General features: G+C 53.8%; 1 protein-coding gene across 2 annotated transcripts in view; it reads left to right on the top strand.

Moving 5' to 3' along the window:
- BCR (BCR activator of RhoGEF and GTPase) overlaps window positions 1-12790 on the top strand; it is a 118573-nt gene that overhangs the window by 70112 nt on the left and 35671 nt on the right. For both annotated transcript variants that reach the window (XM_033097510.1, XM_033097509.1), the window contains 4 exons: window positions 3365-3472; window positions 6395-6455; window positions 7694-7746; window positions 9448-9588. In XM_033097510.1, the coding sequence (XP_032953401.1) occupies window positions 3365-3472; window positions 6395-6455; window positions 7694-7746; window positions 9448-9588 (363 nt within the window). The remainder of the gene's footprint in view (window positions 1-3364; window positions 3473-6394; window positions 6456-7693; window positions 7747-9447; window positions 9589-12790) is intronic.

Raw genomic sequence — 12790 nt, forward strand, 5'->3', positions numbered from 1 at the left:
TTTCCTGTTGGCGCCGCCCCCACCCCCGCCCCACCTCCACCGCCCTGGTTTTCAACACACTGGAGCAGAGATGCAAGGAACACATGAAGCGCCTGTTTTATTGCGATTGAGAGCTGGAGACTGTTTTAATGAAGGTGCCCCCCCATCTTTGAAGCACCCCCGTTTCTCTGTGTGTGATGTGTCAGCAGGTTTGAACCCAATGGATGTGACTCAGCCTGTGGCCCTCCTGAGACACAGAGAATTGTGTTGGAAAGAAACCCACAACCAGCAGCCTTCCCCAAATAGCATTCCGAAAGTACTCGGAAACTTTTAAAAAAATTTTAATAGTCTGATGAATGCCAGAATTTGGAAAGTTTTTTCTGGTTTCCCTGGTGTCCTTGAGCTACCTTCGTGCTTTGGATGTTGCAGCAGGAAGACTGGGAAGAGAAGTGGGGCTGCAGGGGGAAGTCGTGCCCCAGTAACTGCATGCTGAGTGTTCACGTGTGTGCCCCTGGGGCTGGGTACTGGCGTCTCCCCAAGGACAGACAGACATAATCCCTGCCCATCCCTTTCAGACCGTCAAGGCGAGGTCGGCCCTATATCGCTCTGTCAGGCTGTCCAGCTGGGAGAGTCTGAGGACCAAAGGGACGTGCCTTGACTCCGCTTCTTGCGGGAATGCACTGGTTAATTGGCACCGGTCAGGGTTTTGTTTCTGCCTGAAATGTTACCAGCTCAGTCAGCTTTTTGTTTTTCTACTCCTTTCAAACTTCCAGAAAAGTTGCAAGAATAGTGGCAGAACTCTTATGTGCCAGATACACCGGTTGTAGCATTTTACCCCATTTGCTTTATCTTTATCTTTTTGTCTCTCTGTTATTCATGCATGCAGGTGCACACACACACCGAATAGTTTGAGAATAAATTGCAGATATCTGCCCTTTTACCCCTAAATACCTTGTTGTACATTTGCTGAGAACCAGGACGTGCTCTTCGGTATGTAACCCACAGTTTTCAAATGGAGGAAGTTCCACATTGATATGATACTGTTATTTAACGTGCATTCCATGTGCAAATTTCTCCCAAGTTAGCCATCGTGTTCTTTATAGCCATTTTCATTCTCTGATTCAGGATCCAATCCAGGGTCGCAAGATGTATCCTTGGTTGTCATGTCACTTTAGTTTCCATCTGTCTGTACCAGTTCCTTGGCCTTTGCTTGTCTTCTATGACCTTGAGGTTTTTTTTTTCAAGGGTACAGGCCAGGTTGGATCTGTCTGATGTTTCCTCAGGAATAGATTCAGGTTCTGTGTTAATGGCAGGAAAACAAAAACAAAAACCCACAGCAGTGATGCTGTGTCCTTCTCAGTGTGTCATATCTGGACGCACTTGATCTCCATTTGTCTCATTATTGATGTCGCTTGGTTTTTGATTAGCAAAAAATGTGTGAATGAATTGCCTGGAACCTCTCACAAGCCACGGGGAAGAAGTGAGCCCCTTGGGAAAGGAGTTCTCTTCCCATAGACCCTGTATTAGTTGGCCTGCGCTGCCACAATTAGGTGGCTCAAATGACAGAAATCTATTTTCTCACAGTTGCAGAGGCTGGAGGTTCAAGATCAAAGTGTCGACAGGGCTGGTTTCTTCTGAAGCCTCTGTCCTTGGCTCATAGGTGACCATGGTCTCCCCATGTCCTCACGTGTGCCTGCCTGTGTCCTAATCTCCTCTAAGGACATCAGTCCTATTGGATTAGGACCCACCCGACCAGCCTCATTTAACCTAACCGCATCCTTGGGCCCTGTCTTCGAACACAGTCACTTTCTGAGGTGCTGGGGGGCAGGGCTTCAGCACATGAATTTTGAGGGGACGAAATTCAGTAGTAACATTTCCTCAGGATTTGGCTGAACCCGTCACCTTTTCAGAGAGGCCGCCCTGACTACATTATCTAAAGTGGCCCCATCACCCTCAACCCCACCCTGCTCTCCGCCATCTGCCGTATTACGTGTTTGCTCACTGATTTATGTATCTCCCTGCTACCCCGCCGCACTGTGTCTGAGTGATCCCAGGCTGGCGGCAGTGCCTAACGCAGGACCTTTGTCTCTATGGGAGGTGCTCACTGACTAGCGAATGAGGGAGAGAAGGAAGGGCTGTGGTCTGACCGTGGTACCAGTGGAGAAGCACCTGGTGTTGGGGACGGGCTATCAGCATGGTGGGGCCTGGGCAGGGCCTCCTCTAGCTGATGCTGTTCTTTGTGGTCCCCAGGCCTCATGCACCCCCAGGCCACCCCGTGCAGCCGCCACAGGGAATGGGGCCAGAAGACCACACAGCGCCAAGGGCTCCTGGCTTACCCAGCATCTGGGATTGTTATCTGAAGAAACATAAAATTCAATATAAATGCAGCTGTGTATGGAAATAAAATTTCGGTTCTACACAGAACAAACACCAGGATCCGTAAAAGCCTTAGGCTTCCAGCTCCTGGTTGGCTGCAGTGGGAGGCCCAACCAGCAGGTCATGGGGTCTGCCCTGACCTTCCCCAGGCCTGGGTTTGCTGGTGCACGATGAGGGCTGGTGTCCCCCAGCTGCCTCCACAGGTGACTTGGGGCCCAGAGATGTTGGTAGCTGCACATATACTCCTCCCCATGGACGTTGTTGCTCAACTGCGTGTCTGAGCAGGAGGCTATGTGAGCAGACCCTCTGTTAATTAATGCCTTTGGTGGGACGAAGGACAAACAAAATGCCCCTTGCCTTACAGCTGGCAGCAGCAGGTCTCCCATCTGCCAGGTGTGCAGGTTGACACCTGCGCCCCCTTGCCAGGTCTGGGTGGGGCTCACGTCAGGGTAGCAGGAGCCCTTGTTCTCCAAGGCAGCTAGATTGCATGTTCCTTATATATCTGAAGGGATCAGCTGTGGGGAGAGCTCCGTAGCCACCAGAGCCTCGGGGGGGTGGGAGAGGGGGGCGGGTACTGATCCCTTGTCCCGCCTTGGGGTCCCACAGCCAGAATGAGAAGGTGCTGCTCCATCCTGTGTAGAGACAGCTGTCTGCATTCACTGACAACCTTGAACTTCAGCTGCTGCCAGTGACACCATTTTAATGAGGGGGTGGGAGGAATAAGCCCATGTGGAAGGGAACTGTTACCTTCCCGGGACCGTGAGTCACTTCTCAACCTGTCGCTGTGGGCTCAGTGGGTGGGGTGGGGAGGCAGGTGGGAGGCACAGCGCAGAAGAACTGAGGTGTCTGCAGCTGTGCACTGTCTGCTGCACCGGGGCTTTCTCCAGAGCTTTGCACAGAAGCCCGTTTCTCAGAAAGATGGGCAGCAGGTGCATCTGCCCTGCACCTGTCTCACACCTGGCCCGTACCTGTCTCACACCTGCCCCACTCTCTTCCTTTCTCCCTGCAGGCCAGCCAGCTGGGTGTGTATCGGGCCTTTGTGGACAACTACGGAGTTGCCATGGAAACAGCTGAGAAGTGTTGTCAGGCCAATGCTCAGTTTGCAGAAATCTCTGAGGTAGGTGTGGTGCTGTGGGAAAGGTGCACCCTCCTCCTGCGGGCGGGCCGTGGGCTGGTCGTCAGTACCCCATGGCCCGGGAGAACAAGGTGCCCCAAGCCAAGAGGAGGGCGTTAGCCGCAGCCCTGTGTCCAGGCGCCTCGGGGTTGGCACTGTAGCCCTGTGCAGGGACGCTGTGGTGAACAGACAAGGAGCAGCATTGGAGCCCTGCCTCCCTGGCGCCAGGGCCAAGGCCAATGCCGAGGCTCAGCTGGGTCCCCCCATAGACACTCTCCCGTACTGTCTTGTGTGCGAGGAAGGGTGTCCGCAGTGCTGCTCAGTTAACAGAGGTCTGAACGTGAGAGTCCTGAGGCCGACTTGGTGCCTTGTCACCGGAGGGCAAGTGGGAAGGCACCATGCTGTGTTCCTCCTCTGGCCTGCCAGCGACTGAGAGCTGAGGAAGCTGCCGTGCTAGCACAGGGGACGGGGCTGGAGTTGCTCTGCTCCGTAGACCCACGTGGGAGGAAAGCGACAGGCCCTGGAGGGCCACAACCTCATATTCTGCAGTGTTCTAGCACAGGGGCCTAGAAAGAGCCCCTCAGATACATAGAGGACAAGTGGCCATCGGGGCTGGTGGCCACTCCAAGACCAGAGCACACAGCATCTCTCCCCACCCTTCCCCATTCTGTTTCTGCCCCCATGACAACTGGGTGACGTTTTCCTCTTTCTGGGCCTGTAGTCTCTGACTTCTCAGACCTCTGACTTGCCTTCCTTTACCAAACAAGGATTCTGGGTGGAAAGACCTCTGTGTGAGAAAGGCCGCCTTAGAAAGAGAAATGGAAATTAGAAATAGGGAGTCAGGACTCTTGCTGGGAGATAGTCGCACCCCGACTATCATACCTGGCTTTATTCCAGGGGCTTTGTGCCATTTTATAGTTTATCATGGGAGGTGAGGTGTCGTGGGTCCTGGCACTTACCATCTCCTGTGGTGATGACACAGGCTACATGTTCCTCCGGAGCCGTGGTGTGCCCCACTCCCCACCAGTGCTCATGCTGACGGCCTGCGTGTACCCAGCGCTCCAGACTGGCTCCAGACTTGCCTCCCCAGCTGCCCTGCTTCACCTGGCACATTCAATCCATTTCTTTCCTTAACTCATTCAATTAGCAACCCTCAAATCCCTAACAGCTGGAATGTTGGCACAGAATCCTGACTGACCTTGACAAATTAGAGACAATTCTCTAAGGGCAGGCTGTGGTTAAATGGGGTCGAGTTCAAATCCACCTGGACAGGTTTCTACAGAGGAGGGAGGAAGCAGTGGTGTGATGCCCCCCCCCAGGGGTCATGTGGTCCCCCTGACTACGCCCGAGTGGGAATCTGAGCCATGAGAAGGGTGTAGGCAGTAGGATGGCATCTCAGGGCCAGCCCACAGCCAGCGCTCTGTGAAGCTTTTACCACTGGGCAGCATCCACTTTGGTTCTCTACCTATGTTTCAAAAAAGACCCAGAGAAATTGGAGCCACCCAGAGAGTGAAATGAAGCCAAAGTAAATGGAAACAGCAGGCCGAGGAGAGCTGTTAGGAGGGTGCAATAGGGGAGGGGGCTGTCAGCGTGTGGGGACTGGATAGTGCCTCTGAGGACTGGAATGGGTGGAGCAGTGGTCCTTTATCTTCTCTCGGAAACGGGTGTGTGGCAGCGTCCAGTTAGATCACAGCCGCCTGAGCTGGGTTCAGTGCAGCGCTAGCTCCCCAGACGATCGGCAATAGGAGTGATGTGAAAAGGTCTTCTGGAACCAAGTAAGTTTAGGAGATGCGGGGTTAAACTGCATTGTTAAGGACTCCCCAGTACTCCAGTGCATTGCGTTGCCCAGGGGCACGGGGCACGTAGGCTGCTTCCCGGGCTCCCGTGAGCACAGCACCTGATTTTTGCCATCTCAGGTTTTGCTCTCATGCCTCCTCACACCCTTTGGCAGCTGCTGAGGCAGACGTAGGGAAGAATAATCACTGTGAGGAGCATGAAAGTCTCAGGAAAGGCACCAAACTGCCTTGTGGAGTTTGGCCCCAGTGAGCTTAAAAACACCGTCCTTTTTAGTCTTGAGAGGTTTCTGGCCAAGAGGTTTGGAAAGCAATCTCTGAGCCTCTTCCTGTCCCCGCGCTGTTGTTTTGTTCAGAAGCCTAGGACTGGGAGTAACCACAGCTGCTTTCCAGAGGCGATTTAAGGCACACAGGGATCTTTTATCCTCATGTCCCTGGGTACCTTGGACCAAGTCAGTGATGCTTTTGACGCAGTTGTGTCAAATATGACGTACCCGCTAAAAAAGCACTGCTCTCCTCCCAGGAATTTCAGCACCTCATTTGTTAGCCAGTACGTTTGCTAAGTTGGGAAAGGGTGAGGTGGACCCTTGGATTCCATAGAGATGGAATCCACTGTGGGTCTCAGGGGAGCCCCCGCCATCTCCAAAGGTGAATGTGCTCCTTGGACCCAGCAGCCCCTGCACACTATTGAATTGCTCCAAGAGGAAGGGCACTGCGGTTTGCCTCAGTTTACTGGATTCTCTATGTCAAAGATTCTCACCAGGGGACACTTAGCAATGCCTGCAGACATTTTTGATTGTCACAACAGGAGGAGGGGGTGCTGCTGCACCCATAGATAGAGGTCGGGGATGTTGCTCAACATCCCGCAGTGCACAGGACAGCCCCCAAAAGTAAGAGAATTTCCAGCCCGAAATCTCATTCGTGCCAAGATTGAGAAACTGTCCCAGGTGAACTACAGCTCATCCTGTTTTTCGTGCTATGGCCCAGGATTCACCCGCAAGGCTTGTCATCTGGGGGTTCTTTACATGAGAGTAGGGTGAGATTTCTGCTGAAGGTTCCTGACCGTGGAACTTTTTGCCACATCAAAGCTCCTTTAGTTGTCCCGTGTGAAAATGGGCTTTTTTCTTTGCAGAACCTGAGAGCCAGAAGCAACAAGGATGCCAAAGACCAGACAACCAAGAACTCTTTGGAAAGTAAGTTCTCTGTGCTGAGGCCTCTTTGTGCCCCCGTGAGAGTGGCTCTGCAAGCTGATGAGGCATGTGCTGGAAAAGCAAACACACGCCCCGCAGGGTCACCCTCTGGCACCTTTGCTGCTCTAGACTTCCAATAATGAAAGCAAGGACAAGGAAAGAGCTGTGCTGGGCGTGGCGGGGTGGGGGAGGGCGCAGTCAGGACCAGTTTGTCACCAATAGTCACAACCAGGAAGCATGGTAGACATTAGGGAACTCTCACAAACCGACCTTTGCGGGACATTAAAAGCTTTGTCCCCAACAGCCCTGTAAGGAGGATTTTATTTTCCCTTCTTTCAGATGACAAAACAGGTTTAGGGCGAATGTAACTCATGTAGAATGTAGGTCCCTAAGTGGCCCGGCATGGGGTGAAACAGCTTCTAGGCCTGTGTGCTCAGATTCCTATTCTCTGGTGGAATATGGGATCAGGAACAAGAGGTCACTACTCACTCCCAGTTGTTAGGATAGTGGTAAAGTTATACTCACAGAGAATAGCAGACGTTTCTCTGGTGCCCAGAGTTTTCACCACACTCTGAGCCTTGTTTCCCCATCTGTGAAATGGGGATAACAACGGTACATGTCCTACACTAGTTTTGGGAGTCACATGAGGAAATGCACCTGACAGTGTGTGTCAGAACACATCTAAGCATCTGTGCCCGTGATGGGCCAGGCTCACCAAAGAAGTGGGGCAGCCAAGGTTGGCTGAGGCTCCTGTGCTACTGGAGTCCAGGTGTCCAAAAACACCTGTAAAGCAAAGAGTTATGTTAACACCTGAGCCGGTTTCTGCTCTTCTCATAATCAGGCCTCCAAACTGTGTAGGGATGGATGCTGAGTGACATACGGGTCTGCTCCCTGGGGACCCTCTGGGCTGGAGAGCAGGTCTCCCTCTCATCCTCACCAGGATGCTGGCAGGCTCCCCAACTCCAGGGGTGGGCATCTGTGCTGAGCCCTTTTAGCAGTTGTCACTGAGTCAGCCATGTAGACTTGGGTTCTGACCATCAGCTCTCGACTGGGCATTTAATGTCACAGACTAAGAGCTCAAAGCATGGACTCTGGGCTTTCAGAGGCTCGAGGTTTACCCTCGTCCTTGGGGCGGTAGGGCTGCTTCATCTAGACGAGCCCGTATAGCGAAGATGGGTTGGTGGGTGTCTGGGTCTGCTGCCTCCATGTGTGGCCATCTCACGCTGCCCGTCTCTCTGCAGCCCTGCTCTACAAGCCTGTGGACCGGGTGACACGCAGCACACTGGTCCTGCATGTGAGTCACTACCCCCTGGGACTTCTCACGCTGGGGATCTGGGCATCTGCTGTCCTAGGGCTGGCACTATGTCAGTTTTGTCCACCTAGCAACTACCTTTTTCTGCTACGTGCTTTTATTGAAGATGCAGAAATGACGTACCCTTGCCATCCAGGGGCTCACAGAGGGATGGAGCGGGGAACAGAACAGGCGCTCCAGTGTCCTGGGTGCTCTCGTAGGAGTACGGTCAGGGAAGGAGCGTCCCATCCCACATGGAAAGGGCTTTGTGGTCACATCGAGTGACCTGCGCCTCCAAGGTGGTTGGAGTAGGGGTGTGGACAGTGGGTGCATTCCAGGGCCTTAGGGATGACCGCTGCCTCCCAGCCTGGGGACGGGGTGCATGGGGGAAGCCCTGCCTCTGTAGGGCTGCCCCTGATGGCAGTGCGGCGTCACTGAAAGGGTTCTTAATACTGAGAAACAAAACCAGAGAAAAATGGCCCCTGCCCAGGTGACTCTGTTTTCATATCTTTAGAGTAAGTTGTACATGTGTTTTGTTTTTTAAATTACAACCAAGTCTCAAAAGTGTGTGAAGTTTCCATTTCCTTTCCCACTTCCTCCCAACAAAGAAGCCACCACCACAAAAAGCTCTCGGCACTTTCTGCATGTGCTGACTCGTGTGAGCATCTGTTTTAATTGCACAGAGATGCTGTACATATTATTTCACACTTTGCTCTTTTTCCCCTTAATATTATGTCGTGGGGATTGTCCCACTTTGGCACAAACAGCTCTGCCTTAATTCTTTTTTAAGCCATGTAATATTCCATCAAATGGACATTTCATCATTTCTTACCATCTTCTGATTAAGGGTTATTGGACAGAGTGAGAAGAAATGAGGTTGTGGTTTGGAAGGCTCTAGCAGGTGGCCGGTCGGAGTCTCAGAGACCCTGTATTCAACCCCCTCACTGTGATTAGCCCAGACCTGCACAGCCCAGCACCTTGATAGGGAGAAGCCAGCGCTCCCTGGGAGCGGAGTGGGGCTGGCCTGGGACCACCTACACGCAAGCCTTCCTCCATGCTGTGCCCATTTATCCAGATTCTCTTTGCACATAGGATTTGGGAGCTAGGAGGATTTTGTTTCTCTGAACCAGGGAGCTGTTGACCTTGAGTACAAATCGTGTGCACTCCTAGTGGAGAAATAGTCAGTACTCCCATCTGAATTCTTAGGTTCTTATCTAAAAGAGGAGGAGCTGGGGAGGCGGACGGTTTTCTCTGACCTTGCAGTGACCAGCGGTCCTGGACCAGGACCGATTCTGCCCCCTGGGGGACATGCTGCAATGTCTGGAGACTGCAGATGAGGAGTTGCTACTGGCATCTAGTGGATAGAGGCCAGGGGTGCTGCTAACATCCTACAGTGCACAGGATAACCCCCCAACAAAGAATCCTCTGGCCCAGAATGCCACCAGTGCCAAGGTGGAGAAAGGGCTCCCTTAGGGTGGGAGCCCCTCTTGGCAGCGTGCAAACAGCCTGGGTTGTTTAGGCCCTGCTTCCAGAATGGTGCTCCCACAAGTGCTATCCATGCAGCCCGGGCCCTTTGTGAGAGGTGGCAGCGATGCCTGGGGAACTGGTGGCCCTGGGTTACACCCAGTGTGTGTCTGGGGTTTGTGTACAGTTGTGGGTGCCAGGGCCTCGCTCTCTAACTTGAATCTTCTCACCGTGACGCAGGACTTGCTGAAGCACACGCCCGCCAGCCACCCCGACTACCCTCTGCTGCAGGATGCCCTCCGCATCTCGCAGAACTTCCTGTCCAGCATCAACGAGGAGATCACGCCCCGCCGGCAGTCCATGACCGTGAAGAAGGGCGAGGTGAGCATGGCTGGGGGTGGTTGGGGTTGGCCCAGCCTGTGAGATGGAGCATGAGGGGCCCTTCTGTGGTCCTCAGCAGACTGTCCCTGGTCAGTTCAGCCTAACCCAGGAAACACATTGCCTTTTGGGGGTCCATGACCTGGCGGGGTAAAACCAGTCCTTTGTGCAGGGCTCAGGAATGGAGTTTCAGGGGTACGTGCCTCACTCGGCTGCCTCTTTCTTCTCTCGTTATGGTGGGTTATGTCCAGGGCACTCCTTCTTTTCTCTACACCTTGCCAGCTCAGGGTCCCCAGTGAGGAGACAGGTGAGAAGGAGGATGGCACTTCGTCTGCCTGGAACCACCTAGTTTCTCCTAAGTGTTCTTTATTAAAGAACAGTTATCACTGGACTTAAGGAATTAAAAGGGAGAAGAAAGGGATGTGTGTGCGGTTTGTAGTTGTGCTTTGAGAATGACTAGAGAAAGTGGACTTGCCGTCTTCGGCCAGGAAGGTTCTCCTTCCCCTCTTCCCTCCCTCCCTGGCAGCCACACCTGGTCTTCATCTCCCTGCACGTCATCGATAAGAGGGTAAAGAACGGAGGGCCTCAGAACACACTGACCTGACCTGCCTGGTCACCTTCCCCCGTGCTGCCTCCGCCCCTCCTGGGAGGAGCCCAGCACGGTACCAGGCAGGTGCTGTCCAGGGCAAATAACAGGTAGTGAGACGGCTGAGGTGTGCCAGTGGGGAGCCAGCATCCATCACGAGCATCCTTTGTCAGAAGCGGCACTAAGGCAAGGGAGCTGACTTGTGGCCTCTGGGGTCTCCTGCAGGGACGGACAGGAGCCATCTAGCCCAGTCCTGGCAAGGGCTGGCAGTGAACTTGACTATAGCTGCTGCTGAGAGCCACTTCCTCCTTTTTCTTGCAGTTTGTATGCCAGGTGCTTGAGGCCAGGGGCTAACCTGCCCAACACCCAGGTTTTTTTCCCCTCCCCCCACGCTGGGCTGCTGGGCAGGCTGCTCTCGGCCCCATCCTCCCCACACCTCTTTGGGAAGTGGTTCTCTGTGTGCTTAGTGGAAAGCTCCCATGTGCCCAGAGTCTCATCAGGCTTGACTGCAAGTGGTGGCTTGGTCAGCCTGTCTCCTGGTCAGCCTGGCCCAGGAAGGGCTGTGGAGGGAGAGCTGTTCTCTCCACTCCACTCTCTGGGCCCAAGGGCCAGGCCAACATGGCGATCTGATGCCAGCACTGCTGCAGACTCATCCATCGGGTGGCCTGGAACATGTGCTCCCCCTCCCTAGCCTTTCCCATGGGAGAGAGGAGCTGTGCTTCTGAGTTCTCATGACGACTCTGTGAGGTCAGAGGTGTTCTCCGTCTTACAGGGGGGGAAACTGCGGCTCAGGTTGAATGACTTGCCCACGGTCACACAGCCACTAAGTAGCTAAGGCAGGATGTGAGGTCCGATGTCCCTTGGCACCTGTGTGCATCACACACCTCGGGAGGTGTTACGGTTTAGGACAGTCCCCTTCCCCCGCCTCTGAACCGATAGGACTGTCCACCCCTCCTCTGATCCCTGCATAGAGAGCTACCTGGCGGGAGGTGGCCTCGAGGAGGAGAATGTGCCCCTGTTGGCTCAGTGTACTACCCCAGTCTTAGGCACTAGGCACTGAGTGGAGCCCTGTTCCTTGCTTCTCCTGCTGGGAGCATGTTGGCAAGGGTGGTGGGGGCTCCATTCTAGTTCCTCTGGCAGTTTTCTAGGGAGAGAGAAGGTGCCTCCATCAGCCTGGGCATTTGGAGGTGTCCTGTAGTCACTGCTGGCCTCCCGGGAGGTGGCTTATCTCCACCTGCTCAGCTTACCGTGTTTCCCTGAAAATAAGACCTAGTCAGACAATCAGCTCTAATGCAGCTTTTGGAGCAAAAATTAATGTGAGATCCGGTCTTATACTATATTATATTATATAAGACCCTGTCTTATATTACATTATGTAAGACCGGGTCTTATTGTAAAATAAGACCCGCTCTTATATTAATTTTTGCTCCAAAAGCCGCATTACAGCTGATTGTCCAGCTCGGTCTTACTTTCGGGAAAACATGGGCGGTAAGTCAGGACTCCGTGGAGAGGCCCAGCTGAGCTCCGAGCAGGGCCAACTGCCCCAGCCCCACCCCCTACACACACACACTATGGCTCCTGTAATCTCTTCATCCTTTTCTGCCGATGCCAGGAGCTCCAGGGCTCTGCTGTTTGAGGAAGAGTAGCTTCGGACAGCGTTACAGGTGGCTGCCTAACTTTGAACGGTAGCCGACAGATGCTCTCACCCTACTCAGATGCCCTCCTCAGCCTCCTGGGAACCTGTCAGGACTCAGGGATCCTGCTGGCACATTTTCTCCCAGGCCCAGGTCATGTGGGCTTGGGTGGTGCTCATTCATTTAGCCGAATTAACCTGACACTGCTGGGTGATTTCCCCACGTGGCTGCCTGTCTGTCTGCTCCGGGCTCTGTGCCATGTACTACACAGCACCCCTAGCTCAGGCTCAGAGGCAAAGGGGATGATTATATTTGGATGTTTTGTATCCTAAGAATCAGCTATGTCTTGGCGGCATTCTCTGCCAGGGATCCCAGAGGCCCCTCGTTGAAGACGAAGGCAAGTGGGCTGACCAGGGGCTGCTGGGGAAACATCAGTGCTGCAGGCTGAGGCAGAGGTGGTGAGTTTGAGGCAACAGAGAACGGAGGCGTTTCAGTTGAGGATTGGAGTTGGAGAGTCCAGACCCTGTTGGCAAAGTTTATGAGGGGCGCCGTGGAGAAGGGGGCACGCAGCTCAGGGGCGAAGACAGGGCAGGGGCTGGGGTCCCCAGAGCACCAGATACCAGCTTGCTCACCTGGCGGGAGGGGGTAGGCCTAGACCACATAACGTCCACAGCGTCAAAGGATGTCCACCCCCTAGAAGCCGTTAGCTCTGCCTTCCATGTCCCCCATGAGAATCCGAAGGAAGCTTCAGCAGGCAGAAGACCTCTCTGGGCCAGGTTCTGATTTTCCAGGGGTGAGCATATTACTCACCTCTGTCAGCCTTTCCTTCTCTGTGAAGTATCAGAGCTGCTGCTGCCCGAGACAGTTCTGCCAAGTGAGATGAGCTGTTTCGTGGAACATTCTCTCTACCTAGGGCCCAACACCTAGAAAGTGCTCAGGGAGTGTTGCTGTTGTGAATCGTCCGCGTGCTTCCCCGCTTCCTGTC

The sequence above is a fragment of the Rhinolophus ferrumequinum genome, chromosome 25 (assembly GCF_004115265.2).
Source record: "Rhinolophus ferrumequinum isolate MPI-CBG mRhiFer1 chromosome 25, mRhiFer1_v1.p, whole genome shotgun sequence".
NCBI classification, from domain to species: domain Eukaryota; kingdom Metazoa; phylum Chordata; class Mammalia; order Chiroptera; family Rhinolophidae; genus Rhinolophus; species Rhinolophus ferrumequinum.